Source organism: Otolemur garnettii, unplaced genomic scaffold, assembly GCF_000181295.1.
Source record: "Otolemur garnettii isolate 467f Iridium unplaced genomic scaffold, OtoGar3 scaffold00044, whole genome shotgun sequence".
NCBI lineage: Eukaryota > Metazoa > Chordata > Mammalia > Primates > Galagidae > Otolemur > Otolemur garnettii.
In genome coordinates this window covers 6,871,959-6,892,383 of record NW_003852439.1, presented here as the reverse complement: position 1 = coordinate 6,892,383, position 20,425 = coordinate 6,871,959, and the positions used below count along the sequence as shown (strand labels likewise).

Genomic DNA, 20,425 nt, shown 5'->3' with positions numbered 1-20,425 from the left:
TAGCGGCAGGCGCCTGGGGGCCTGACTCCTCCTCTGCTCTCAGCCTTCGGGTCGCCACCGCTTGGCCCTGGCGGGTCTGTTAGAGCCGACTCTCCAGCAGTGCACCCTGCCCTCCCCCACTCGCGGCGCGCCAGGGTTTGTTATTGTGCGGGTGCCCGCGGCAGAGGAGGGCGGGGGCGCGTGCCGGGCCTGGCGCGTGCCCATTGGTACCGCGCCTGGAGCGCGCTGCGCGCGGGGGGCGGGGCGCGGTATCTTCTGCACCCCCGCCCGGTCTCACGATCCCGGATTGGTTCCCGACACCGGGAGCGCGCGAGGGCGCGGCGCTTAGGGCCGGGCAGGGGCCGCGCGCGGCGCCGGCAGCGGCCGCGGAGGAGCGCGGGGAGGAGGGTAGGGGAGTGAGGAGGCACCCGCAAAGGCTCCCTGCAAAGCGGCCTTATTTATCTGGGTGTAGCCTCAGCCTCCCCGGTGGGAGGCTCGGGGTGGCTGATCCTCTCCCACCGGGGAGCTCCTCTTCAGGCACAGCCGAAGGGGCCCAGCCAGGCCGAGGCGCGAGGTGCGGGGTGCGGCTGGGCCCTGCCGGCCAGTCCAGAACCTCGACGGCCTCCACACTCGGCGACGCCCGTGCCGGGATCCCCATGTCAGGAGGTTGCCCAGAGGACCGCGTGGCATGAACCAGAAGCCCGGGCCCAGGTAAGGTGTGTGCGCGGGACCAGGCTGCGGGTCTGGGGGGTAGAGGGGAGTCCACGCCACACAATGAGGAGGGGGCGGGGTGGGGGTTTGGGTTCCGCGCCGCGTCGCCGCCGCCCGCGAAAGGCTTACGTAATGGCAGCCCCTTACCCACCTCACCCTGCTGCCGCTGGGCCTCCAGGCCTGCCAGGCCTTCCTGCAACCTCTTGCCTCAGTGGCTCCCCACCGACGACAGCCCCACCAGGTTGTGGGTCATTGGCACCTGAAACACTGAAAGGAAGCGCAGTGTCTCTGTTGAGGTGGAATTGCAGGTCTCCAGCCCCCACCCCCTTGGCTGGGTGAGGGCCTGGACTCCCTACTGGGCTCAGGGTTCTCCTGCCCCAGCTCCAAGTGTCCCTGGACCTATGTAACAGGGTTAGAAGGAATTAAACTCTGGGAGAAACCGTGTGGATATGTGGCTTAGGGGCTGGCCCTCACCAGGATACTTTCTGTATATGGGGCCTAAATAGAGCTGTCACCTCCAGAGGAAGCTGGGAGGGGATGGGCTGGCATCTTCTTGGCTCTGGAGAAGGAACCCGGCCTTCGAAAAGGCTGGAGGCCTCAGAAGGCAAACTGGACATCTGGAGACTTGCTGGGAAGGGGTCTTGTGTCTCCTGGGAGTTTGGATGGGTGAGAAGAGTTGTCTGCCCATCACCCCAAAAGGAAAGATGGCCCTGCCTCAGGAGCCCATGGCCAGGCGGCCACTTCTGCTGCCCCCTCCCAACCTCCACATGGGCAGCCTCACCTCCCCAGGAAGAGCAGATGGCGGTTGCCGCTTCACCTCCCTCCTCTCTTAGTCCCTCCCCCACACCTGCCACAACCCAGGGCCCACTGACCAGGGTTGGCTCAGGCCTTCATGGTGCCCAGTTGGACACAGGGCTGTCTCTCCCAGCCCACTCCTCTAACAGAGTGCTGGACAGCAACCTCAGAGCAGAAAGCCTGCAGTGGACCATGAGACTGAGGGCTCAGGCAGAGGCCTGATGGAACTTGGCTCACCTGGCCAGAGGTGCACATGGCTGGACTGGGGTCACCTAGAAAGGACGGAAGCTCAAGGCCTAGCTGTAAACATAGGCAGTGCAGAGGACCCCAGGACACTGCCCCAGTGCCTGCTGCCTCCTGGCTCCCCTACCCCAGCTAGGCCTATGAGCTCACCACATCCAGTGCTGGGGGCTTTCATGGGACAAAATCTTGCCCCCCCAGCTCCACCACTTCTGGGAGACATAAGTGAGTCCTGTCTCCTAGGGATGAGAGGGAAACCTGTAGATGGGAGGGATCTGGGGCCTTTGAACCAGCTAGAGATGGGCTCAGGAAACCCTACGTTGCCTAGGGGCAGGGACACCCTGCCCAGAGGTGGGAGATGAAGCACTTTTGCTGGCAGTGCCCCTGTGGACCCCGTCTCCTGGCATGTTGTTTCTCACTGCTGTCTCCAAGAGCTGGGATGGGGTGGGTGCGGATAGCAGCAAACGAAGCTCTGGGTGAGCAGGTGGCACCAAGCCTTCCCCACCACTGGTTTGGGAAAAGGCAATAGCCAGACCAGCTGCGGGGGAGGCAGGGGAGTGCAGGCTCCATTCCTTCCTTCACTTGGCAGGAAAGAGGGGGAGGATTTGAGGCAGCTGCCCAAAGCAGCAGGTACTGTGGGCCCAGCCCTAAGCCTTGGGAGGACTCGTTCTTCAGAGTAGTGGTCCGCTTTCCAAGGCACCCAGTGCTACATGGCTGAGCTTCCCTGAATGTGGCCACAGGGCCTCAGTCTGCTAGAATATCTCTCCAGGCCCTGTTTCCCCGGGCCGAGGGTTTCCCCTCCCCAGAACCCCTGGTACACCCCCAGAGGCATCTCAAGCTGGGGGCGGGAGAGGAGTGCTGCTATGCCACGTGCTGAGCGCCTGAGTCACGAGGCTGCAACAGAGTGTGCCAGCCACTCTATGTCCCCAATCCTCAGCTACCCCGCCTGTCACCCCAGTCCTTGGGCCAGGACTGCAAACAGCCTGATATGAGCGTTTCTGGCAACCTGTGCCCTGCCCATCTCCAGAGCTCTCAGCAGGCAGGAGGAGCTGGTCAATGCAGGTTCTGTTGGGGCTAAGCCCTCCAGTATCCAGGGTATACTTAATGCTCACAGACATGGGGACATCAGAGATATGGGAAGAGACCTTTGAACAGAGGACAATGAGAAGTAAGGGAGTTTCTGGGCACCCTTCTAAAAGAAGGGTGGGCACACAGTTTGCAGCTTATGGAAGGAGACCAGGGCCATGATAGGGACCTTGCTGGGTGAGAGCAGTACTCAGAGAGACCACCAGCCCATGCCCCAGACAGGAGGACATCAGGGACCCAGTGAAGTAGAACAGGGCAGAGCAAGAAGGCATAGGAGGTATACCTGGCCAGGGAAGGTTGCTTCCTGGGTCACTGTGCCTGGCCTGGGCATTGGGAACCAGAGAGTGTGGGTATCCAGGGATCAATCCTAACTTTGTACACCTCCTAGAGAAACACTTGCTTCCCCACTCCTGGTCAGGCAGTGTGTCAAGAGCTCTGGCCTGTGATGGGGGGACTGTGGTGCTCAGTGGAGTATGACAGGAGCACCACTTCCTTTTCTCCTGGTGGTTCCTGAACCTGGCAAGCTCCTGAGGAGTCCCTCAGATAAAAACAAATGTGAGTCATCCCCTTCCAGAAAGTTTATGTATTCCAAGGCTCACCACAGCCCTAGGGTCTTAGAGCCCTCTTAGTTGACTCTGGTACCAACCCAGCAGCCTGGCCACTGGCATTTAACTGTTTGGGTTATGCCTTCCCCACTGACCAGCCTCCTCTGAAATCTGACGTGTCTTTCATCAAGCCTCCTGAGCCTCTGCCAGCTGCATCCCTTTCTGCATGACCTAGCTAACTGGGTTTCATTCCTTACTCACTCATTCATTCATTCATTCAGTGTGCACTCAGAGGCTAGGTTGCCATGGTACCATCTGTCTTTAAGGAGTCCCTAGGCCAGGAGGAGAGGCAAACAGGTAGATGGTTGTGACAACCCACATGATAAGTAAGACTCTGGAGATGCTTTCTCAGGTGCTGGGGGCCCCAGTTGGGGAGGCAGGGGCAGTGCTGATGCCAAGGGCTGAAGAATAGAGGAGCAAGACCTGGAAGGCTTGAGGAGAGGGGCTTGTGAGCAAGCAGGTAGGGGGTAGGAGGGAGACGAGGGACATTTGTCTCCTAGACTATGGAGTCAGGGTTGGGGAGCACCTGGAAATGGGGCTTTCAGTGTCCAGCAACTTGACTTGCATAAAAGGTATCTCCTCATGGGACCCTAGAAGGTCATCTGTAAACTTCAACTTGTTAGCTGCCAAGTGCTGAGGTCCTCCTGTGTCCCTTAGGTTCAGTCTGGCCACCATGCTCCCCAGTAGGCCTGGGGAGAACGTAGAGGCCACAGTCTTTTCTCCCAGCTCTGGCTCAGGCTGATGAGATGACTTGAGGCAACAGCCACTGTGTCCCTCCTTCCCTTGGAGTGAACCGAGGAACCTCAGACTTCCTCACAGCCTATCCCAGGAGGGGTCTCTCCCCCAATTTTTCTCTAAACCAAGAGACAACACACAAGAAGCTGAGGCTGAGAACAGTGCACTCTTGGCCATCTTTTTTAAAGCCTCTTTCCCCAGTGTTAGTTCCTGAGGTGCTTGTCCCTAAAGGGAGAGGTAGTGCCAAGCAGCCTGACAGTTGTCCCTGCCCACTCCTAGTAAGAAACTTCAATCAGGTCCTTCTGAGCCCCACTGGGTGGAACTAGGGCAGTCACAGGTACCAAGGAAGGGATGGACTCTGCTTGCCAGCAGAACCAGCACCTTGGAGCCTGGCTGGGCAGGTGTGCCCAATGCCAGGTGGAGGGGCCTGTCTGAGCCCCTCAGGGACCTCTTGCCCCTATGAGCTCAGCTTTTTCCCTAAGCAATGCCTGGGCCAAGATGTGGCTGTTTCCATTTCTGACCTGGGCTTGGGAAATAATCAGGCTGGGTTAGTCAGGCTAGGAGTGTGAGGAGCAGCTGGAGCCCAGCAGGACAGGGGACCAGCAGGGCTGCCTCTGTGTGGACATTGCTTCGCCCAAGGGCGTGGGTGGGGGTGACCAGCAAGTGAGCAGTGCCTTCTGGCCACAAATGGGCGTGTTAGATGAGGGGCGGTGGGCTCCCATCCTGTCCCCTTCTTCTGCGGGACCTCTCCTATTGCTGGCTTTCAAAGGCTGACTTGTTTTTCAAAGCCCAACCCTGAAGCCTGGAGGACAGGGATGGGTCTGTGGGCGCTGGCAGAGGTGACACAGTGGGAGGCAGGAAGAAGGCCCGGCAGAGGACCAGGGCATCCACGTGCATCCCCCAACGCGGGTGCTCCACGTGCACACTCTTGGCTAGGAGCGTTTTCAACCTAAATCAGCACCACTCTTGGATTATTTCTCCCCGGGCGCCGCCTTCGCCTCCTCCTCCGGATCCCAGCGGTGGCGGGGGAGGGGGGGGTGGCTTCTCTACTCCCCGCCTCCCGCCTCCGGGGCCCCTCCCTACTGAGCTGGGTTTGTGGGGCGTCCCCACACCCACCCTGACCTGTAGCAGTCCGCAGTTGAGCCGGCCCACCCCCGAGCGCGCGCGGCTGCTGTCCATGGTGCTGGTGCCGCCCGAGCAGGCCTAGGGGAACGGCGTAGGCCGGTGGGCCCGCGTCCTGGGTGGTGAAATCGCTCTGGTAACAAGGACGGCCTGGCCTTCCTGGGGCCACTAGCAATGCCTTCAGGGGCATTGCTATTCCACGATGATCCCCCTTCCCTACCCTGTGAACTGGGAACTGCTCAGGCAACAGAAGTGTCCCAGCCCTGGGCTGCAGCCCCTCCCCAGATGTGGAATGCTGGCAAGACTTGTCCTGTCTGGAGCTCAGAAGACAGTGGGGGTGTGGTGCTGGGGAGAGCCGGGAATTCCTTCCCGTTTTCCTTCCTCTCTCCCAGGGGCTCCCATCCTCTTCCCCTCAAGTCTGGCCAGATTATGGAAGTGAGCTGCTAGCTTTCTCAGCCCTGTAGCTCCAGAAGTGGGACTCAGCAAAGAAGGAGACATGGGCCATTCTCTTCCTGGGGGTCTGTAAATTCCACAGCCCACCCCAAAAGACTGGGGTAGGAAGGTAGGACCTGTATGTAGGCTCCAGACTCAGTCCCAAGGTCACCTACAGACCAAAGATAATAGTTCCCAGGTCTGGCCATCTCAGAAGTGCCCTCCCCTGTTCTCTTCCAATACCTGTCAGTGAGTCATGCACAGTGTGCAGCTGAAGGAGCAGACACTGTCACCTCCTCAGGCTTCCAGGTGAAACTGAGGCTTAGAGAAGGGAAGTGGTTTGCCAAGACCACACAGCCAGGGCAGGTCCTGGGTCAAGTTCAGGGTTTATGACTCCAGAACTCGTAGGGGTGAGACTCCCAGGTGGTGGAGATGGGGATGGCAGTGGGCACAAGAACTGGGATGGTGGCACTGTGGGCACCCATCCCTTCCCTCCATGGCTGTCTGTGCCCAGTGCTCTCTGCCACTACTAACAGACTGGGAGACCTGGGAAGGGGGACTGTGGGATGAGGGACAATGGGCACTCCCAGGGTGGTCTCAGTCCCACCCCAGGGGAGGATGATCCATGTGATTCCTCAGCCAGCTTCAATCCACTAAAGTGGCCATGACCCCAGGCAAGCAATTCACTAGCCTCAGCTTCTCCTTCTGTATGATGGGTTGTCATTACAGTATTGTCCTCACTGGTTAGACAGAGGATTAAAGAGACAATATGTATATAGGGCTTACCATGCTGGCACCCTGGGAAGAAACCTGTCCTTTCTTTGGGCAACTGCTGAGCCACAGAACCTCCTGTGGGTGTTGAGAGTCTTGGAAGCTGATGTTTGAGTCTCAGACAGGGCACTAGAGCCGCTTCAGAGAACTATATTGGCACCCTGTAGGGGAGGGCCCAGAGACTGCCCCAACCCTCTTTCTTCAGTCCTCCACCTCTGCCTCAGAAGGTACTGACAGTGGGCAAGAGACAAAGGGAGCCATCCACTTCTGCTCTCTCATCTGTAAAATGGAAATCATAGTTGCTAAGTGTTGGAAAGCATCCATGAGCAGGGCAGGATGAGCTCAGTGTGTACAGTAGGTATTCAGTAAGTGTCGTGGCTATGATCAGGCTGTTTCCCATGCTGCACAGTGTCAGAAAAGGAGAGGCATAGTCTCAGATCCTCTCCATCAACTGGCTCTGGGAGAGCCATGGGAAGGGTGCCCAGGGAAGGCAGGGAACCCCACTGCACCTGGCCCTCCTGAGAGGACAGGAGACTCACTCCCTGCTCCTGGCCCCTGTCTGCAGAGCGTGCGAGGAAGATGTCGAGCCCAGGCATCAACGGCGACCCCAAGCCTCCATGCTTGCCTCGAAATGGTCTGGTGAAGCTGCCAGGCCAGCCCAATGGCCTGGGTGCAGCCAGCATCACCAAGGGCACGCCAGCTGCCAAGAACCGCCCCTGCCTGCCACCACCCCCACCTAGCCTCCCACCACCCAACCTGGCCACCCCACTTGCCCGGGCTGTCCTGTCTGGGGGTCCCCCAGCAAGTGGTCCAGCGTCAGCTCTGGTCCCTGGGCCCCCAGAAGAACGGCCACCTCTGGCCACAGATGAGAAGATTCTCAGTGGCCTCTTCTGGTACTTCTCGGCATGCGAGAAGTGCGTGCTGGCTCAGGTGTGTAAGGCCTGGCGGCGTGTGCTTTACCAGCCCAAGTTCTGGGCAGGCCTCACACCAGTGCTGCATGCCAAGGAGCTCTACAACGTGCTGCCAGGTGGTGAGAAGGAGTTCGTGAACCTGCAGGGCTTTGCTGCAAGAGGCTTTGAGGGCTTCTGCTTGGTTGGCGTCTCTGACCTGGACATCTGTGAGTTCATCGACAACTATGCGCTCTCCAAGAAGGGTGTCAAGGCCATGAGCCTTAAGCGCTCCACCATCACTGATGCTGGCCTAGAGGTGTGCCCCTCAGCTGGCCGGGTGTGGACAGGGTGGAGGTGGGGGACAAGGCCAAGAAGCAGCAATGTGTGGGTGTGGGAGTGCATGCCCCCCCCCCCGAGGAAGTTCAGGCACAAAGAGCACAGTGGCTGAAAGTGGTGGTGGTGCCCTGAGTGTGACTGTGGTTGGGAGATAGTACAAAGTAAAAATGTGGGTCCTTTGTTCAAAAATGATTATGAATTTTAAGACGGAGAAAGCAGAGCAGTCAATTAAACTTGGGGCCCTTTCTGCCAAAGAAGCTGGTTTGGGTGGGAGGATGTTGGGGGCAGGTAAGGGGCAGCTGTGGAAGAGTACCCCAGGAACAAAGATCAGAGGAGTAGCAGGACAGCAAGCCCCACCTCCAGGATCTGGACTTCAGTTATAACATTCAGACTAACTGCTCTGAGCACCTGCTATGGCCAGGCCTGGGCTCCCTGTCCTCTGTGCCATGCCGTTTCTTTTGAAATGTGGACGTGTAAGAAACACATTAAAGGGTTAGGGTTAGCCCTGCCCCTCTGAGCTGGGCTTGATGTATGTTTGCCCACGTAAGAGAGACTACCACATCCTCCCTCCTACCAGTTTCTTCTACCCCATACTCTGCCAAGAGAGTCACAGTCAGGCAGAGGACTGAGGCTAGGAATCCCCTGACCCTGGGTGTGTACATGGCAGGTTATGCTGGAGCAGATGCAGGGTGTGGTGCGTCTGGAGCTGTCAGGTTGCAACGACTTCACTGAGGCAGGGCTGTGGTCCAGCCTCAGCGCCCGCATCACTTCACTGAGCGTGAGTGACTGCATCAATGTGGCGGACGATGCCATCGCGGCCATCTCACAGCTGCTGCCCAACCTGGCTGAGCTGAGCCTGCAGGCCTACCATGTTACGGACACGGCACTGGCCTACTTCACAGCGCGCCAGGGCCACAGCACCCACACACTGCGCCTGCTCTCCTGCTGGGAGATCACCAACCATGGTGTGGTCAATGTGGTACACAGCTTGCCCAACCTCACCTCGTTAAGCCTCTCAGGCTGCTCCAAGGTCACAGACGATGGCGTTGAGCTCGTGGCCGAGAACCTGCGCAAACTGCGCAGCCTCGACCTCTCGTGGTGTCCACGCATCACAGACATGGCGCTAGAGTACGTGGCCTGCGATCTTCACCGCCTAGAGGAGCTTGTGCTGGACAGGTGCGGCTGGGCCACAGTGGCCCAGGTCATTGTACCATGGGGGCAGGGCGGGGGTTACTATGGGCAGCTCTATCACAAAGGTGGGACTGAGCCCTTGTAAGCAGGGCAGCCGAAGAGTGGGCAGAAACACAGCACAGGTTAGCTGAATTGGTCCTTTGGATACAAGGACTGGGAACTATTATGGGTAGGGCAGGAGGAGAGTTCACACCAGGAGCACCCACGGGAAAGGGAGGTAAGGGGCTGGACCTCAGGGGTGGAGGGAGATGACTTGAAGGCGGTTGGTCCCCCTCTGGTGCAACCACAGGTGTGTACGCATCACGGACACTGGCCTCAGCTACTTGTCCACCATGTCGTCCCTCCGCAGCCTCTACCTGCGATGGTGCTGCCAGGTACTGGCCCTCCATGCCTCTAGGAATTGGGGAATAGATGGGGAGGTGGGGTCGTCCTTAAAATCTGCTGACCTGCTCCCAGCCCCATCAGTACCCCTCTTTGCATCCAGCATTTGAACTAAGCGGAATTGACAGGGTCCCCAGGGTCTAAAACACCCCCCACCCCCGGTTTTGAATTCTGCTTCCCTATCCTGCAGCTCAGGCCAATGGCCTGACCCCAGGTTTGTTTCCCCTAGGGGAAGTTAACTTAGGAAATAGTTAACTCGCCTCCCCCTCCCGCCCAGGTGCAGGACTTCGGGCTGAAGCACCTCCTGGCCATGAGGAGTTTGCGTCTCTTGTCCCTGGCAGGTGAGACCCCTGACTTCCACCTGGACAATGACCACCAACTCCCACCTAGTCTGACTCTCCCAGCCCTGTCCGGTCCTTGCGCACGCAGGTTCACCCCGGGCGCTGACTCACTGTGTTGGAGTCCAAGTAGAGGAGGCAGATGCTGGGCAAGCTCTCCCACCGCCCCCAGCCCGGCACCTCCCCAACATTCCCCGCCACCAGCTGTCTGGCGGCGCCCCTGAGTGCCTCCTGGCCTCCCGCCCGCGCAGGCTGCCCGCTGTTGACCACCACGGGGCTGTCAGGCCTGGTGCAGCTGCAGGAGCTGGAGGAGCTGGAGCTGACCAACTGCCCTGGAGCCACCCCCGAGCTCTTCAAGTACTTCTCGCAGCATTTGCCCCGCTGCCTGGTCATCGAGTAGCGCGGAGCTCCCCGCCCCGGAACCGGGAACCCAGCCATGCTCTGGGCGGGACGTGAGGCGTCGCGTAGCCCTCTCTTCACCCCGGCTCTGCCCCCACGTCCCAAACCTAGTTCGGGAGGCGGGGCGAACTGAAGGAAGCCCCGCCCCGCACCCCTCCGCTCCTCCCGGCCCTTCCTGGGCAGAGGGGCGGGGGTCAGCCCACGCACGCACGCACACTCGGGGACCCAGTGCATGACCCTCGTGCCCGCACTGCACGCCGCCCTCCGCCCAGCTACAGCCGCCGTCATCACTCGCCCTCCCGCGGGGGGCGGGGCTCGGTTCTTAGGGGCGCCTCGAGCTCTCCGGACAACCGCCCTTTCCGCTTTCCCCGCCACAGCCCTCTCTATCACCCCACTGTCTCCTAACTCTGGCACGGTCCAGGGGGATCATGGGGGGCTGGGTTCCCCCCGGACACAGGGCCCGGAAAAGCCACAAGGGCTTCCCGCATCTTCCACTGAACCGCGCCTGGAGCCCTCTGAGGGGTGTGAGGGGAAACAGGCCACCGCCAAAGCCATGGCCCACCTAGGAGCCCAGGTCCAACCCGCACCCTCCCCCACCGTTCTTCCCTGCCGCTGTGTGGTGCAGTCCCCTATCGCTGCCCTCCTCCCCTCCCAGCCTACAGGCCGTTGGACCCTGGCCCGGCTGGGACGCTGTTGTGTCGGGAGAAGGGCAGACTGGCTGACCATTACCTTGGAAAAATCAACATTAGCCCATCTGGCTCCAGTCCATTTCAACCCAGGAGAGGTAGAGACACAGGCATATTGAGAGACCCCAAGCTGGAGCCACCCTCAGGACTGTCAGGGAGGGCTTGGAGAAAGCCTGGTCCAAACCCCACACCGCACCCCCTCAACTACCTGGGCTCAGGCCTTAGCACATGCTTTACTCTAGGCAGGTCTCCTCAGGTGGAATCTGCAGAAATGGGCCTGGCCAAGGTTCAGGGTGAGAACTGACCAGCAACTCCAATTTTCAGCGGCCAGCACACCCTAGACCACCCCGAGGAGGGAGGGCTCCTTGCTAGCCTGCCCACATCACCCCTCCCCAGCTCCCCAAACCTCTGCCTGCCCAAATGGGTTCTGACCGTGTTCTGTCTGGTCCCAAAACATTTGGAAGTCCTGGGGGATGGTGCCACATTTTGGCAATTGCTGAGCAGGGGGCGGGGACCCCTTTCCATACCAACCTTGAGCCCCAGGAGATACAGCATCCACATCTAATCTTGGGACACCCCCTATCTGGTTGGAAGAGAGTAACCAATTTCCAGAGAGCCAGAGAGTGAGAGAGGAAGAGAGAGAGAGTGTGTAAGCAAGAGTGAGAGAGAGATGCTGTTGAAGCAAAGAAACACTTCAACAGCCCAAAGATTTTCCTGCCCCTGGAGTGGCCCTAAGAAGCTCCAGGGCTGAAATGGTCAGGAGCCAGTTCTTCAGCCCCTCCTCCCCACAGCCCCCTATGTGGGGAGAGAGCAGCTGTCCATTTGCCCAAAGTATTAATGCATCTGAAGCTGTGATATTTCAAACAAAGGAGGAAAAATTAAGGGGAGAGAGAGGAAAAAAAACAAAACCAACCAACCCCTAAAATCATTTTGTTATTGTACATAACGACCTCATTCTCCTGTATATGCCGAAGATATAACCTTATATTTGGTAAGTGTTTCTTGTGCTATTTTATCACGTGACCTGTTTATAAAAATATATATTAAAAAGTTGTAAAAACATGTGTCTGTGTTGTGTTTAGGTTATTAGACCCTGGCTCAGGAGGGTGAATCTTCCCTGGCAGCCCAGGTCTCTGAAATTTTCCTGTATCTTTCAATTCATCTGATTTATTTATTTTTGAGACAGAGTCTCATTTTGTTACCCTGAGTAGAGTGTTGTGGCATCTACATAGCTCACAGCAACCTCAAACTCCTGGGCTCAAGTGATTCACTTGCCTCAGCCTCCCAAGTAGCTGGTACTACAGGCAGCATGCCACAATACCCAGCTATTTTTTAGAGAGGAGGCCTCATTCTTGCTCAGGCTGGTCTTGAATTTGTGAGCTCAAGTAATCCACCCGCCTTGGCCTCCCAGAGTGCTAGGATTACAGGTGTGAGCCACTGTGCCAGGCCCAGATTTATTCTTGTAACAAATACGGAGAGGCTGCATGCTATTTATTGTACCATATGGAAATTCAGCAGTGGCCAACACAGAAGGCCCCTAACCTCCCATTGCTTAAAGAGGGAGAAATGACATTAAAGTCACTACACATAATATTCTCACAAAGTATCTAGGATCTAGCCTGTCTTTCTGGAAAGGCAGAAATGAGGCCTGTTTTATGCACAGGGTAACAAGCTAAGAGAAGGACAAAGATGTCACACAGTGCACCAACACCCAGAAGAGAAAAGGAGTCTGAATGAGGGCCACTGATGAGTGTGTCAGACACGTGAAGTTCTATGGGAACCAAGACAGATGCAACCCCTGCCCTGGGCAAATTTACATACCTAAGTGACAATCAGTAAACAAAGGAATAGGTTGTGACAAGTGCTGTGAAGGCCACAAGGATGGAGAAGCCACGTTAGGGTCAGTGGCCAGGGAATATCTCTCTGGAGAAGGCATTTAATCTAAGCCCTGAAGGGTGAGATGGACATGTGTTCCAGAAAAGAGAGAAAGCATAGCACATGCAATGTCCATGAAGTGGGCTGGAAAGAGAGGCAAGCTGTGGCGGATGAGACACAGGGAGAAAGGAAGAGCATAACTGGAGGGGTGCAGGGAAAGGCAGAGGCCAGGTGTCTGGGATTTATTTACAGTGCAGTGGGGAGCTATGGGAGGCCTTAGGCAAAAGAGTGGATCAGGTTTTTGTGCGAGATTCAGATCAGAGGGGGCCGATGGGACCCAGAAGAGCAGCTAGGAGACTGCTCTTGAGGTCCAGGAGGGAGGAAGGACGTGGAGACTGAGGCATCTGAACTTGTTTAAGAATGATCAGACTTGTTGGAGGTTGCTGTGAGCTGTCATGCCATGGCACTCTACCCAGGGGGATAGCTTGAGGCTCTGTCTCAAAAAAAAAAAAAAAAAAGAATGACCAGACTTACAGACAGGCCTGGGGGGGGGGGGCAGGAATAAGCACTGGTTTCAAAATACTAAGATTAGGCTGGGGGCTCACGCCTGTAATCCTTACATTCTGGGAGGCCAAGGCAGGTGGATCCTTTGAGCTCAGAAATTCAAGACAATTTTTTTTTTTGAGACAGAGTCTCATTTTGTCACCCTTGGTAAAGTGCCAAAGTGTCATTATAGTTCACAGCAACCTCAAACTCTTGGGCTCAAGCGATTCTCTTGCCCCAGTTTTTCATTTTTAGTAGAGATGGGGTTTCACTTTTGCTCGGGCTGTTTTTGTTTGTTTTCTTTTTTTTTTAGAGACAGAGTCTCACTTTTATCGCCCTTGGTAGAGTGCTGTGGCATCACAGCTCACAGCAACCTCCAGCTCTTGGGCTTAAGCAATTCTCTTACCTCAGCCTCCCGAGTAGCTGGGACCACAGGCACCCGCCACAACGCCCGGCTACTTTCTATTGCACTTCGGCCGAGACCGGGTTTGAATCCGCCACCCTCGGTATATGGGGCCAGCGCCCTACTCACTGAGCCACAGGCGCCGCCCCTGTTTTTGTTTTTGAGACAGGGTCTCATTTTTTCGCCCTGGGTAGAGTGCCGTTGCATCACAGCGCAGAGCAACCTCAAACTCCTGGGCTCAAGTGATTCTCTTGCCTCAGCCTCAGGAGTAGCTGGGACTGCAGGCGCCTGCCACAACGTCCAGCTATTTTTAGAGATGGGGGTCTAGCTCTGGCTCAGGTTGGTCTCAAACCCATGAGCTCGGGCAATCCACCCACCTCGGTCTCCCGGAGGGCTAGGATTACAGGCGTGAGCCACCGCGCCCGGCCACTCAGGCTGTTCTTGAACTCCTGAGCTCAAGCAATCCATCAGCCGTGGCCTCCCAGAGTGCTAGGTTTACAGCACTTGGCCAAAAATACTGGGATTAAAAAACATACAACCCTCCCACCCTCCTCCCAGGCCAGCGCTGGGAGCGGTGCCACATACCTGCAGTCAGAGCTACTGGAGAGGCGGAGGAAGCGGGGTCCCTGAGCTTAGGATTTTGAGGCGAGCCTGGAGGCTACACAGCGAGACCCCTCCTCTTAAAAAAACAGCCCACCAACCCAAAATACACACACAGAGAGAAGTCGGACACCCTACTACACACGCGCGCGCGCGCCTAACTGAACCGGAACTTATGTGGTATGGACGAGAGTTCTCACTCGCTTCCGGCCAGGGGCGAGCATGAAACGGACCACTTCCGGCGAGGGGCGGGAGAAACAGGCTGCTTCCGGCGCGACGATTCCAGACCGCCATGCACCTTTGGTAGCTGACTGGAATATCTGTGGAAAGGTTTTCTGTACCCCCTCTTCCTGGTCCTGCAGCGTCCGCTCTCCTCGCGGCACAGGAACCTCTGCGACGCTCCCAACAACCGTGTACTCCGTGTCGCCGCCTTTTCCCCCGCCTTTAGCCCTTCCAAACACCTCAAACTCCCTAAACAGTTTGGTTCTTGAAGTCTCTCTGTGCCCCTCGCGCCTCTAGCCCTCTGCCCTCCTTTGTTCCTTCTCAGAGCCCCGCCGCCCCTGGAGGTCCCCTTTGCTTCCCTGCTGGGATTGACTGACCGAGGTTTCGGTTACTACTCAGTCTGACTGATAAGGGGGACAGAGAAGTGACCTGGGCCGGGACTGACCAAGTAGTTGTCTTCCATGGAAGTCAGACATGGGACCGACCAGCCTCAAGGTTGCTGTTGAACCTTCTGACCGACCAGTTGGGGTGACAGGGTGGATTGACAGACTCCAGTGAGTTTGAACTTGCCTAACAGACAAACTGGCTGATGGACTGCTCTGGACTAGCTCACCAATACTGACCAGCCCAAGTCCAGGAAGTTCTGCGGGAACCAACCTGGATGAAAGTTCCGAACTGACCACCCACCAGGTTGAGCAGGCCAGCCTACTTCAGTGAGCTCTCACCCCCGTCATTTGTGCAGCCATGGAGAAGATGTCCCGGGTGACTACAGCCCTGGGTGGCAGCACGCTGACAGGCCGCACCATGCACTGCCACCTGGATGCTCCGGCCAATGCCATCAGTGTGTGCCGTGATGCTGCCCAAGTGGTTGTGGCAGGCCGCAGCATCTTCAAGATCTACTCCATTGAGGAAGAGCAGTTCGTGGAGAAGCTGAACCTGCGTGTGGGCCGCAAGCCTTCACTTAACCTGAGCTGTGCTGATGTAGTCTGGCACCAAATGGATGAGAACCTTCTGGCCACAGCAGCCACCAATGGTGTGGTAGTTACGTGGAACCTGGGCCGGCCATCCCGCAACAAACAGGATCAACTGTTCACAGAACACAAGCGCACAGTGAACAAAGTCTGCTTCCACCCCACCGAGGCTCACGTGCTGCTCAGTGGCTCCCAGGACGGCTTCATGAAGTGCTTCGACCTTCGCAGAAAGGACTCTGTCAGCACCTTCTCAGGTGAGACCTGCAGAGGCAGGTTGGGGCATGTGGGCATCTTTCCCGTGCCCAGCCTGTCCAGGCAGGCTGAGAAGTGCTCTGTGTATCAGAGGCCTTCAGATGCACTCTTAGAGGGCTTCCTGGAGGGGGCAAAGGTGGGAGCAGGACTGGACGAGGTGTAAGTCCAGGTGGTGATGGTGGGGAGGCAGGAGGCAGGACCAGCAGGAACTGAGGCTGGGTGTGGGAGAAGGGGAGGGCAGAGCCCCAGCTGTCTCACAGCTGACCCTGTGGCTTAGCAGAGGGGTCATTGCACTACCTCCATTTCTCTCACTGCAGAGCTCCAGGCCACCCCATTGCAGGAAGTCTACCAGGATTTCCAGGGTTCTCAGCCCAGAGAGGCAGAGGAGGTGGGATGCACTATCCAGTTCCCTTAGGGTCCTTTTCCTAGCAGGCCTAGCTGCCTGATGCCCAGCCTTGAGCCATCTCTCCTTTGTTCACCTAGATGACACCAAGCAGTGCACAAGGCAAAGCTTTAAGGGGCCTCAAAGAAATGAGGGGCCACTTAAGACAAATCCTGAGCTCTCAGTCCTGAGAGAAGGCTGAGCACTGCCCTCACAGGCCCTTGCTGCAGTGGTCCACTAGAGTGGACCTGGACCCTGAGCCTTCTGGTCCTGTGGGGCTGAGTAGGCAGCTTCAGTGACAGGTAAAGGGATTGGATGGAAGCTAGACACCTTACACAGGGCCTCCTTAAGACACCTTCTTAGGACCCCCAAGAGGAATGTGAGCAGATGGCTGGGTAGGACTCTTGTTCTCCTGACATTCATATACTGTATTCTGAGATGGGGCCACAGCTTTGCCCAGGACTAATGTAGTGTGCAGAATCCAGGGACCATTGAGGCCCAGGAGTTTGTGTTAAAAACTACCTGTCAGCCGGGCATTGTGGTGGGCACCTGTAGTCCCAGCTACTCGGGAGGCTAAGGCAAGAGAATCACCTAAGCCCAAGAGCTGGAGGTTGCTGTGAGCTATGACACCACAGTACTCTACCAAGGGTGACAAAGTAAAACTCTGTCTCTAAAAAAATGATAATAATAAAAAATAAAGGGAGGCGCCTGTGGCTCAGTGAGTAGGGCGCCAGCCCCATATACCAAGGGTGGCGGGTTCAAACCCAGCCCCGGCCAAACTGCAACAAAAAATAGCCGGGCATTGTGGCAGGCACCTGTAGTCCCAGCTACTTGGGAGGCTGAGGCAGAAGAATCGCCTAAGCCCAGGAGTTGGAGGTTGCTGTGAGCTGTGACTCCACTGCACTCTACCGAGGGTGAAAAAGTGAGACTCTGTCTCTACAAAAGAAAAAATAAAAACCACCCGTCAGCCAGGGTGATAGCTCACACCTGTAATCCCATTACTTTGGGAGCCTGAGGTGGGAGGAATGCTTGAAGCCAGAGATTGAAGACAAGCCTGGGCAACATAATGATACCCCCATCTCTACAATAAATTTTAAGTTAGCTGGTTGTGCTGGTACACATCTGTAATGCTTGGGAGACTGTGGCAGGAGGATAACTTAAGCCCAGGAGTTTGAGGTTGCAGTTTGATCTATGATGACAACACTGTACCCCAGCCTGGGCAACAGAGGGAGACCCTGTCTCAGTAAGGGAAGAAAAAAAAGAAAACACCTGGCATTCTGCTCCCTGGCCCAGGGTCTTGGGTGGGTCACTCAGTGTGTCCACTCTACCATCTCTGGTCCTCTTGGTAGAGGGTGTGTGACATCATCTCATGGCCAGTCCTTGGGCTTGCCCTGGGGACCAGCCCCTTTTGCCTCTCCCTGTATTGACACCTGCCCACAGGCCAGTCTGAGAGTGTGCGGGATGTCCAATTCAGCATCCGGGACTACTTCACTTTCGCCTCTACATTTGAGAATGGCAATGTGCAGCTCTGGGACATCCGGCGCCCCGACCGGTGTGAGAGGATGTTCACAGCACACAATGGGCCTGTCTTCTGCTGTGACTGGCACCCTGAGGACAGGTGTGGGGATATGAGGGTAGGCAGTAGGCCTCAAGAAAAGTTCTCTCCCTGCCTTAAGACCTGTGAGATGGAAAGTGGGGAATGGAAGGGCTGGGAGATCCCCTCTCCCCCAGAAGAGGTCACTGAGGACATGGGTGGGGCCCTTCCACAGGGGCTGGCTGGCCACAGGAGGGCGCGACAAGATGGTGAAGGTCTGGGATATGACCACACACCGTGCCAAGGAGATACACTGTGTGCAGACCATCGCCTCAGTGGCTCGCGTCAAGTGGCGGCCTGAGTGCCGACACCATCTGGCCACGTGCTCCATGATGGTGGACCACAACATCTATGTGTGGGATGTGCGCCGGCCCTTCGTGCCAGCTGCCATGTTTGAGGAGCATCGGGATGTCACAACGGGCATTGCTTGGCGCCACCCCCATGACCCCTCCTTCCTGCTGTCTGGCTCTAAGGACAGTTCACTATGCCAGCATCTGTTCCGAGATGCCAGCCAGCCTGTTGAGCGTGCCAACCCTGAGGGACTCTGCTATGGCCTCTTTGGGGACCTGGCCTTTGCTGCCAAGGAAAGTCTAGTGGCTACTGAGTCAGGGCGCAAGCCCCACACTGGTGACCGGCGCCACCCTGTGTTCTTCAAGCGGAAGCTAGACCCTGCTGAACCATTTGCAGGCCTTGCCTCCAGTGCCCTTAGTGTCTTTGAGATGGAACCTGGTGGTGGCAGCATGAGCTGGTTTGTGGACACAGCTGAGCGTTATGCTCTGTCTGGCCGGCCCCTGGCCGAACTCTGTGACCACAACTCGAAAGTGGCTCGGGAGCTTGGCCGTAACCAGGTAGGAGGGGTTGGGCCAAAGGGGTAGCAGGGGCCATGACCTTGGGGCAGCTGTTGGGGCTGGCTACTCCAACAGCTGTAACCACCTCACTGCCCCAAAGCTTCCACTTGGCTGTGTCCAGTCACCTCACCAGCCTTTGTCTCAGTAGTAGCTGAGGGTGCCAGGATCACACAGGACCAGAGGTCTGGGCAGTGGTATAGCTCAAGCCCTGTATTCTGCTCTGCAGCAAGGTGTGAGCCTTCCTCTGTGCTCGTCTCTTGTCACCCCCCCTGGTCCCCACGTTCATTTCCATAGTGGCTATCTACCAGTTTTCTGAGCTCCTGTAGGATGGAGACTGGGAATTTTGTTTTTCCCATGGGCCTCAGCTTTCTCATATGAGGTGAGCCAGGACATTAGTCTCCTGGGTGGCCAGAAGCTGGGGATTTGTGATTCTTTCCAGCCAGAGGAGCTCCTGCATGGGGTGCTGGATGCCTGGGTCCCCACAAGTTACTGATGCTTGTCCCCAGGTGGCTCAGACGTGGACCATGCTGAGGATCATCTACTGCAGCTCTGGGCTGATGCCCTCTGCTAACCTTAACCACAGTGTGGGCAAGGGCAGCTCCTGTGCTCTGCCACTCATGAACAGGTGGGTCCTGGGGTGGCTCTCCCCAGAGGGTGGGGATGCTATAACCCACCCATTATCACCCTTCCCTATCCCCAGTTTCAACCTGAAAGATATGGCCTCAGGGCTGGGTAGTGAAAACCGGCTGGACCGCAACAAAAGTGACACACGGAGTGACACAGCTCTTCTGGATTCCTCGGCCACACTCATCACCAATGAGGGTAGGTGGATGGTGGGAAGGTACTGATGGAAAGATGCTGGGCATTCCCCTAACACACTGCCCAAATGCTCTCCCTGCTGGGCAGATAATGAGGAAACGGAGGGCAGCGATGTGCCTGCTGACTACCTGCTGGGTGATGCAGAGGGCGAGGAGGATGAACTGTACCTGCTGGACCCTGAGCATTCACACCGTAAGTTGGGGCTCAGGGTGGGGTAGGGGGCAGATGAGGACAGAGGCTCAGACCTCCCTGCCTCCCAGCCGAGGAGCCCGAGTACGTCTTGCCGCAGGAGGCCTTCCCACTGCGTCATGAGATCGTGGACACGCCACCTGGACCGGAACACCTGCAGGACAAGGCTGAGTCCCCACATGTGAGCGGCAGCGAGGCAGAGGCAGCCTCTTTGGTGCCTGTGGACTCCTCTTTCTCGCTCCTGTCTATCTCACATGCTCTGTATGACAGCCGTCTGCCGCCCAACTTCTTCAGTGTGCTGGTGTGTGACATGCTGCACTTCTATGCTGAGCAGGGTGACGTGCAGATGGCGGTGTCTGTGCTCATTGTGCTGGGTGAACGGGTACGCAAGGACATCGATGAGCAGACCCAGGTGTGTGATGGGGCACATAAGGTCTGGAATAGCTGCTGCCGCAGCATAGCCCTCACACAGACTGGCCTCTTAGCTGCTCCTGGCCATCCTATCCTGATGCCTGGGCCCCTCCCTGCCCACAGGAGCACTGGTACACGTCCTACATCGACCTGCTGCAGCGCTTCCGGCTTTGGAATGTGTCCAATGAGGTGGTCAAGCTGAGCACCAGCCGAGCTATCAGCTGCCTGAACCAGGCCTCTACCACCCTGCATGTCAACTGCAGCCACTGCAAGCGGCCCATGAGCAGCCGTGGCTGGGTTTGTGACAGGTGAGGCCATGGGGGCGGTGCGGGGGGCATGTGGGCAACTCAGGAGCCCCCGCTGAAGCCGCCTCCTTACCCTAGGTGCCATCGCTGTGCCAGCATGTGTGCCGTCTGTCACCACGTGGTCAAGGGTCTGTTCGTGTGGTGCCAGGGCTGCAGCCACGGCGGTCATCTGCAGCACATCATGAAGTGGTTGGAGGGCAGCTCCCACTGCCCTGCTGGCTGCGGCCACCTGTGCGAGTATTCCTGAGCCCCGTGAGGCGAGGCCTACAGGCACCTGGCTAGCAAGTGCGGCTCCCCGCGTGCCCCTAGTCCCG

General features: G+C 57.3%; 2 protein-coding genes and 2 long non-coding RNA genes across 5 annotated transcripts; 2 read left to right on the top strand and 2 right to left on the bottom strand.

Moving 5' to 3' along the window:
• Positions 1-347: 347 nt before the first annotated feature.
• Positions 348-4,199, bottom strand: LOC111725585. The gene is made up of 3 exons (XR_002773616.1): positions 1,206-4,199; positions 842-957; positions 348-722 (listed from the first exon to the last, which is right to left on the bottom strand). It is a non-coding gene; the product is annotated as an uncharacterized LOC111725585 (long non-coding RNA).
• A 108-nt stretch (positions 4,200-4,307) lies between these two features.
• Positions 4,308-7,121, bottom strand: LOC111725586. 2 transcript variants are annotated; one of them, XR_002773618.1, is made up of 2 exons: positions 7,016-7,121; positions 4,308-6,755 (listed from the first exon to the last, which is right to left on the bottom strand). It is a non-coding gene; the product is annotated as an uncharacterized LOC111725586 (long non-coding RNA). The 2 variants fall into 2 exon arrangements; XR_002773617.1 differs by having other exon boundaries at positions 6,986-7,040.
• FBXL16 (F-box and leucine rich repeat protein 16) lies at positions 7,048-10,095 on the top strand. The gene is made up of 5 exons (XM_012805762.2): positions 7,048-7,682; positions 8,370-8,878; positions 9,183-9,267; positions 9,552-9,615; positions 9,864-10,095. Exons 1-5 carry the CDS (start codon positions 7,056-7,058, stop codon positions 10,010-10,012), a joined length of 1,434 nt encoding a protein of 477 aa, XP_012661216.1. The 5' UTR covers positions 7,048-7,055; the 3' UTR covers positions 10,013-10,095.
• A 4,756-nt stretch (positions 10,096-14,851) lies between these two features.
• On the top strand, positions 14,852-20,388 carry WDR24 (WD repeat domain 24). Its single transcript, XM_003790749.3, has 9 exons — positions 14,852-15,565; positions 17,386-17,563; positions 17,715-18,387; positions 18,894-19,012; positions 19,088-19,209; positions 19,294-19,398; positions 19,467-19,807; positions 19,930-20,114; positions 20,190-20,388. The coding sequence occupies exons 1-9, from the start codon at positions 15,085-15,087 to the stop codon at positions 20,356-20,358; spliced, it is 2,373 nt and encodes a 790-aa protein (XP_003790797.1). The 5' UTR covers positions 14,852-15,084; the 3' UTR covers positions 20,359-20,388.
• The last annotated feature ends 37 nt before the right edge of the window (positions 20,389-20,425 follow it).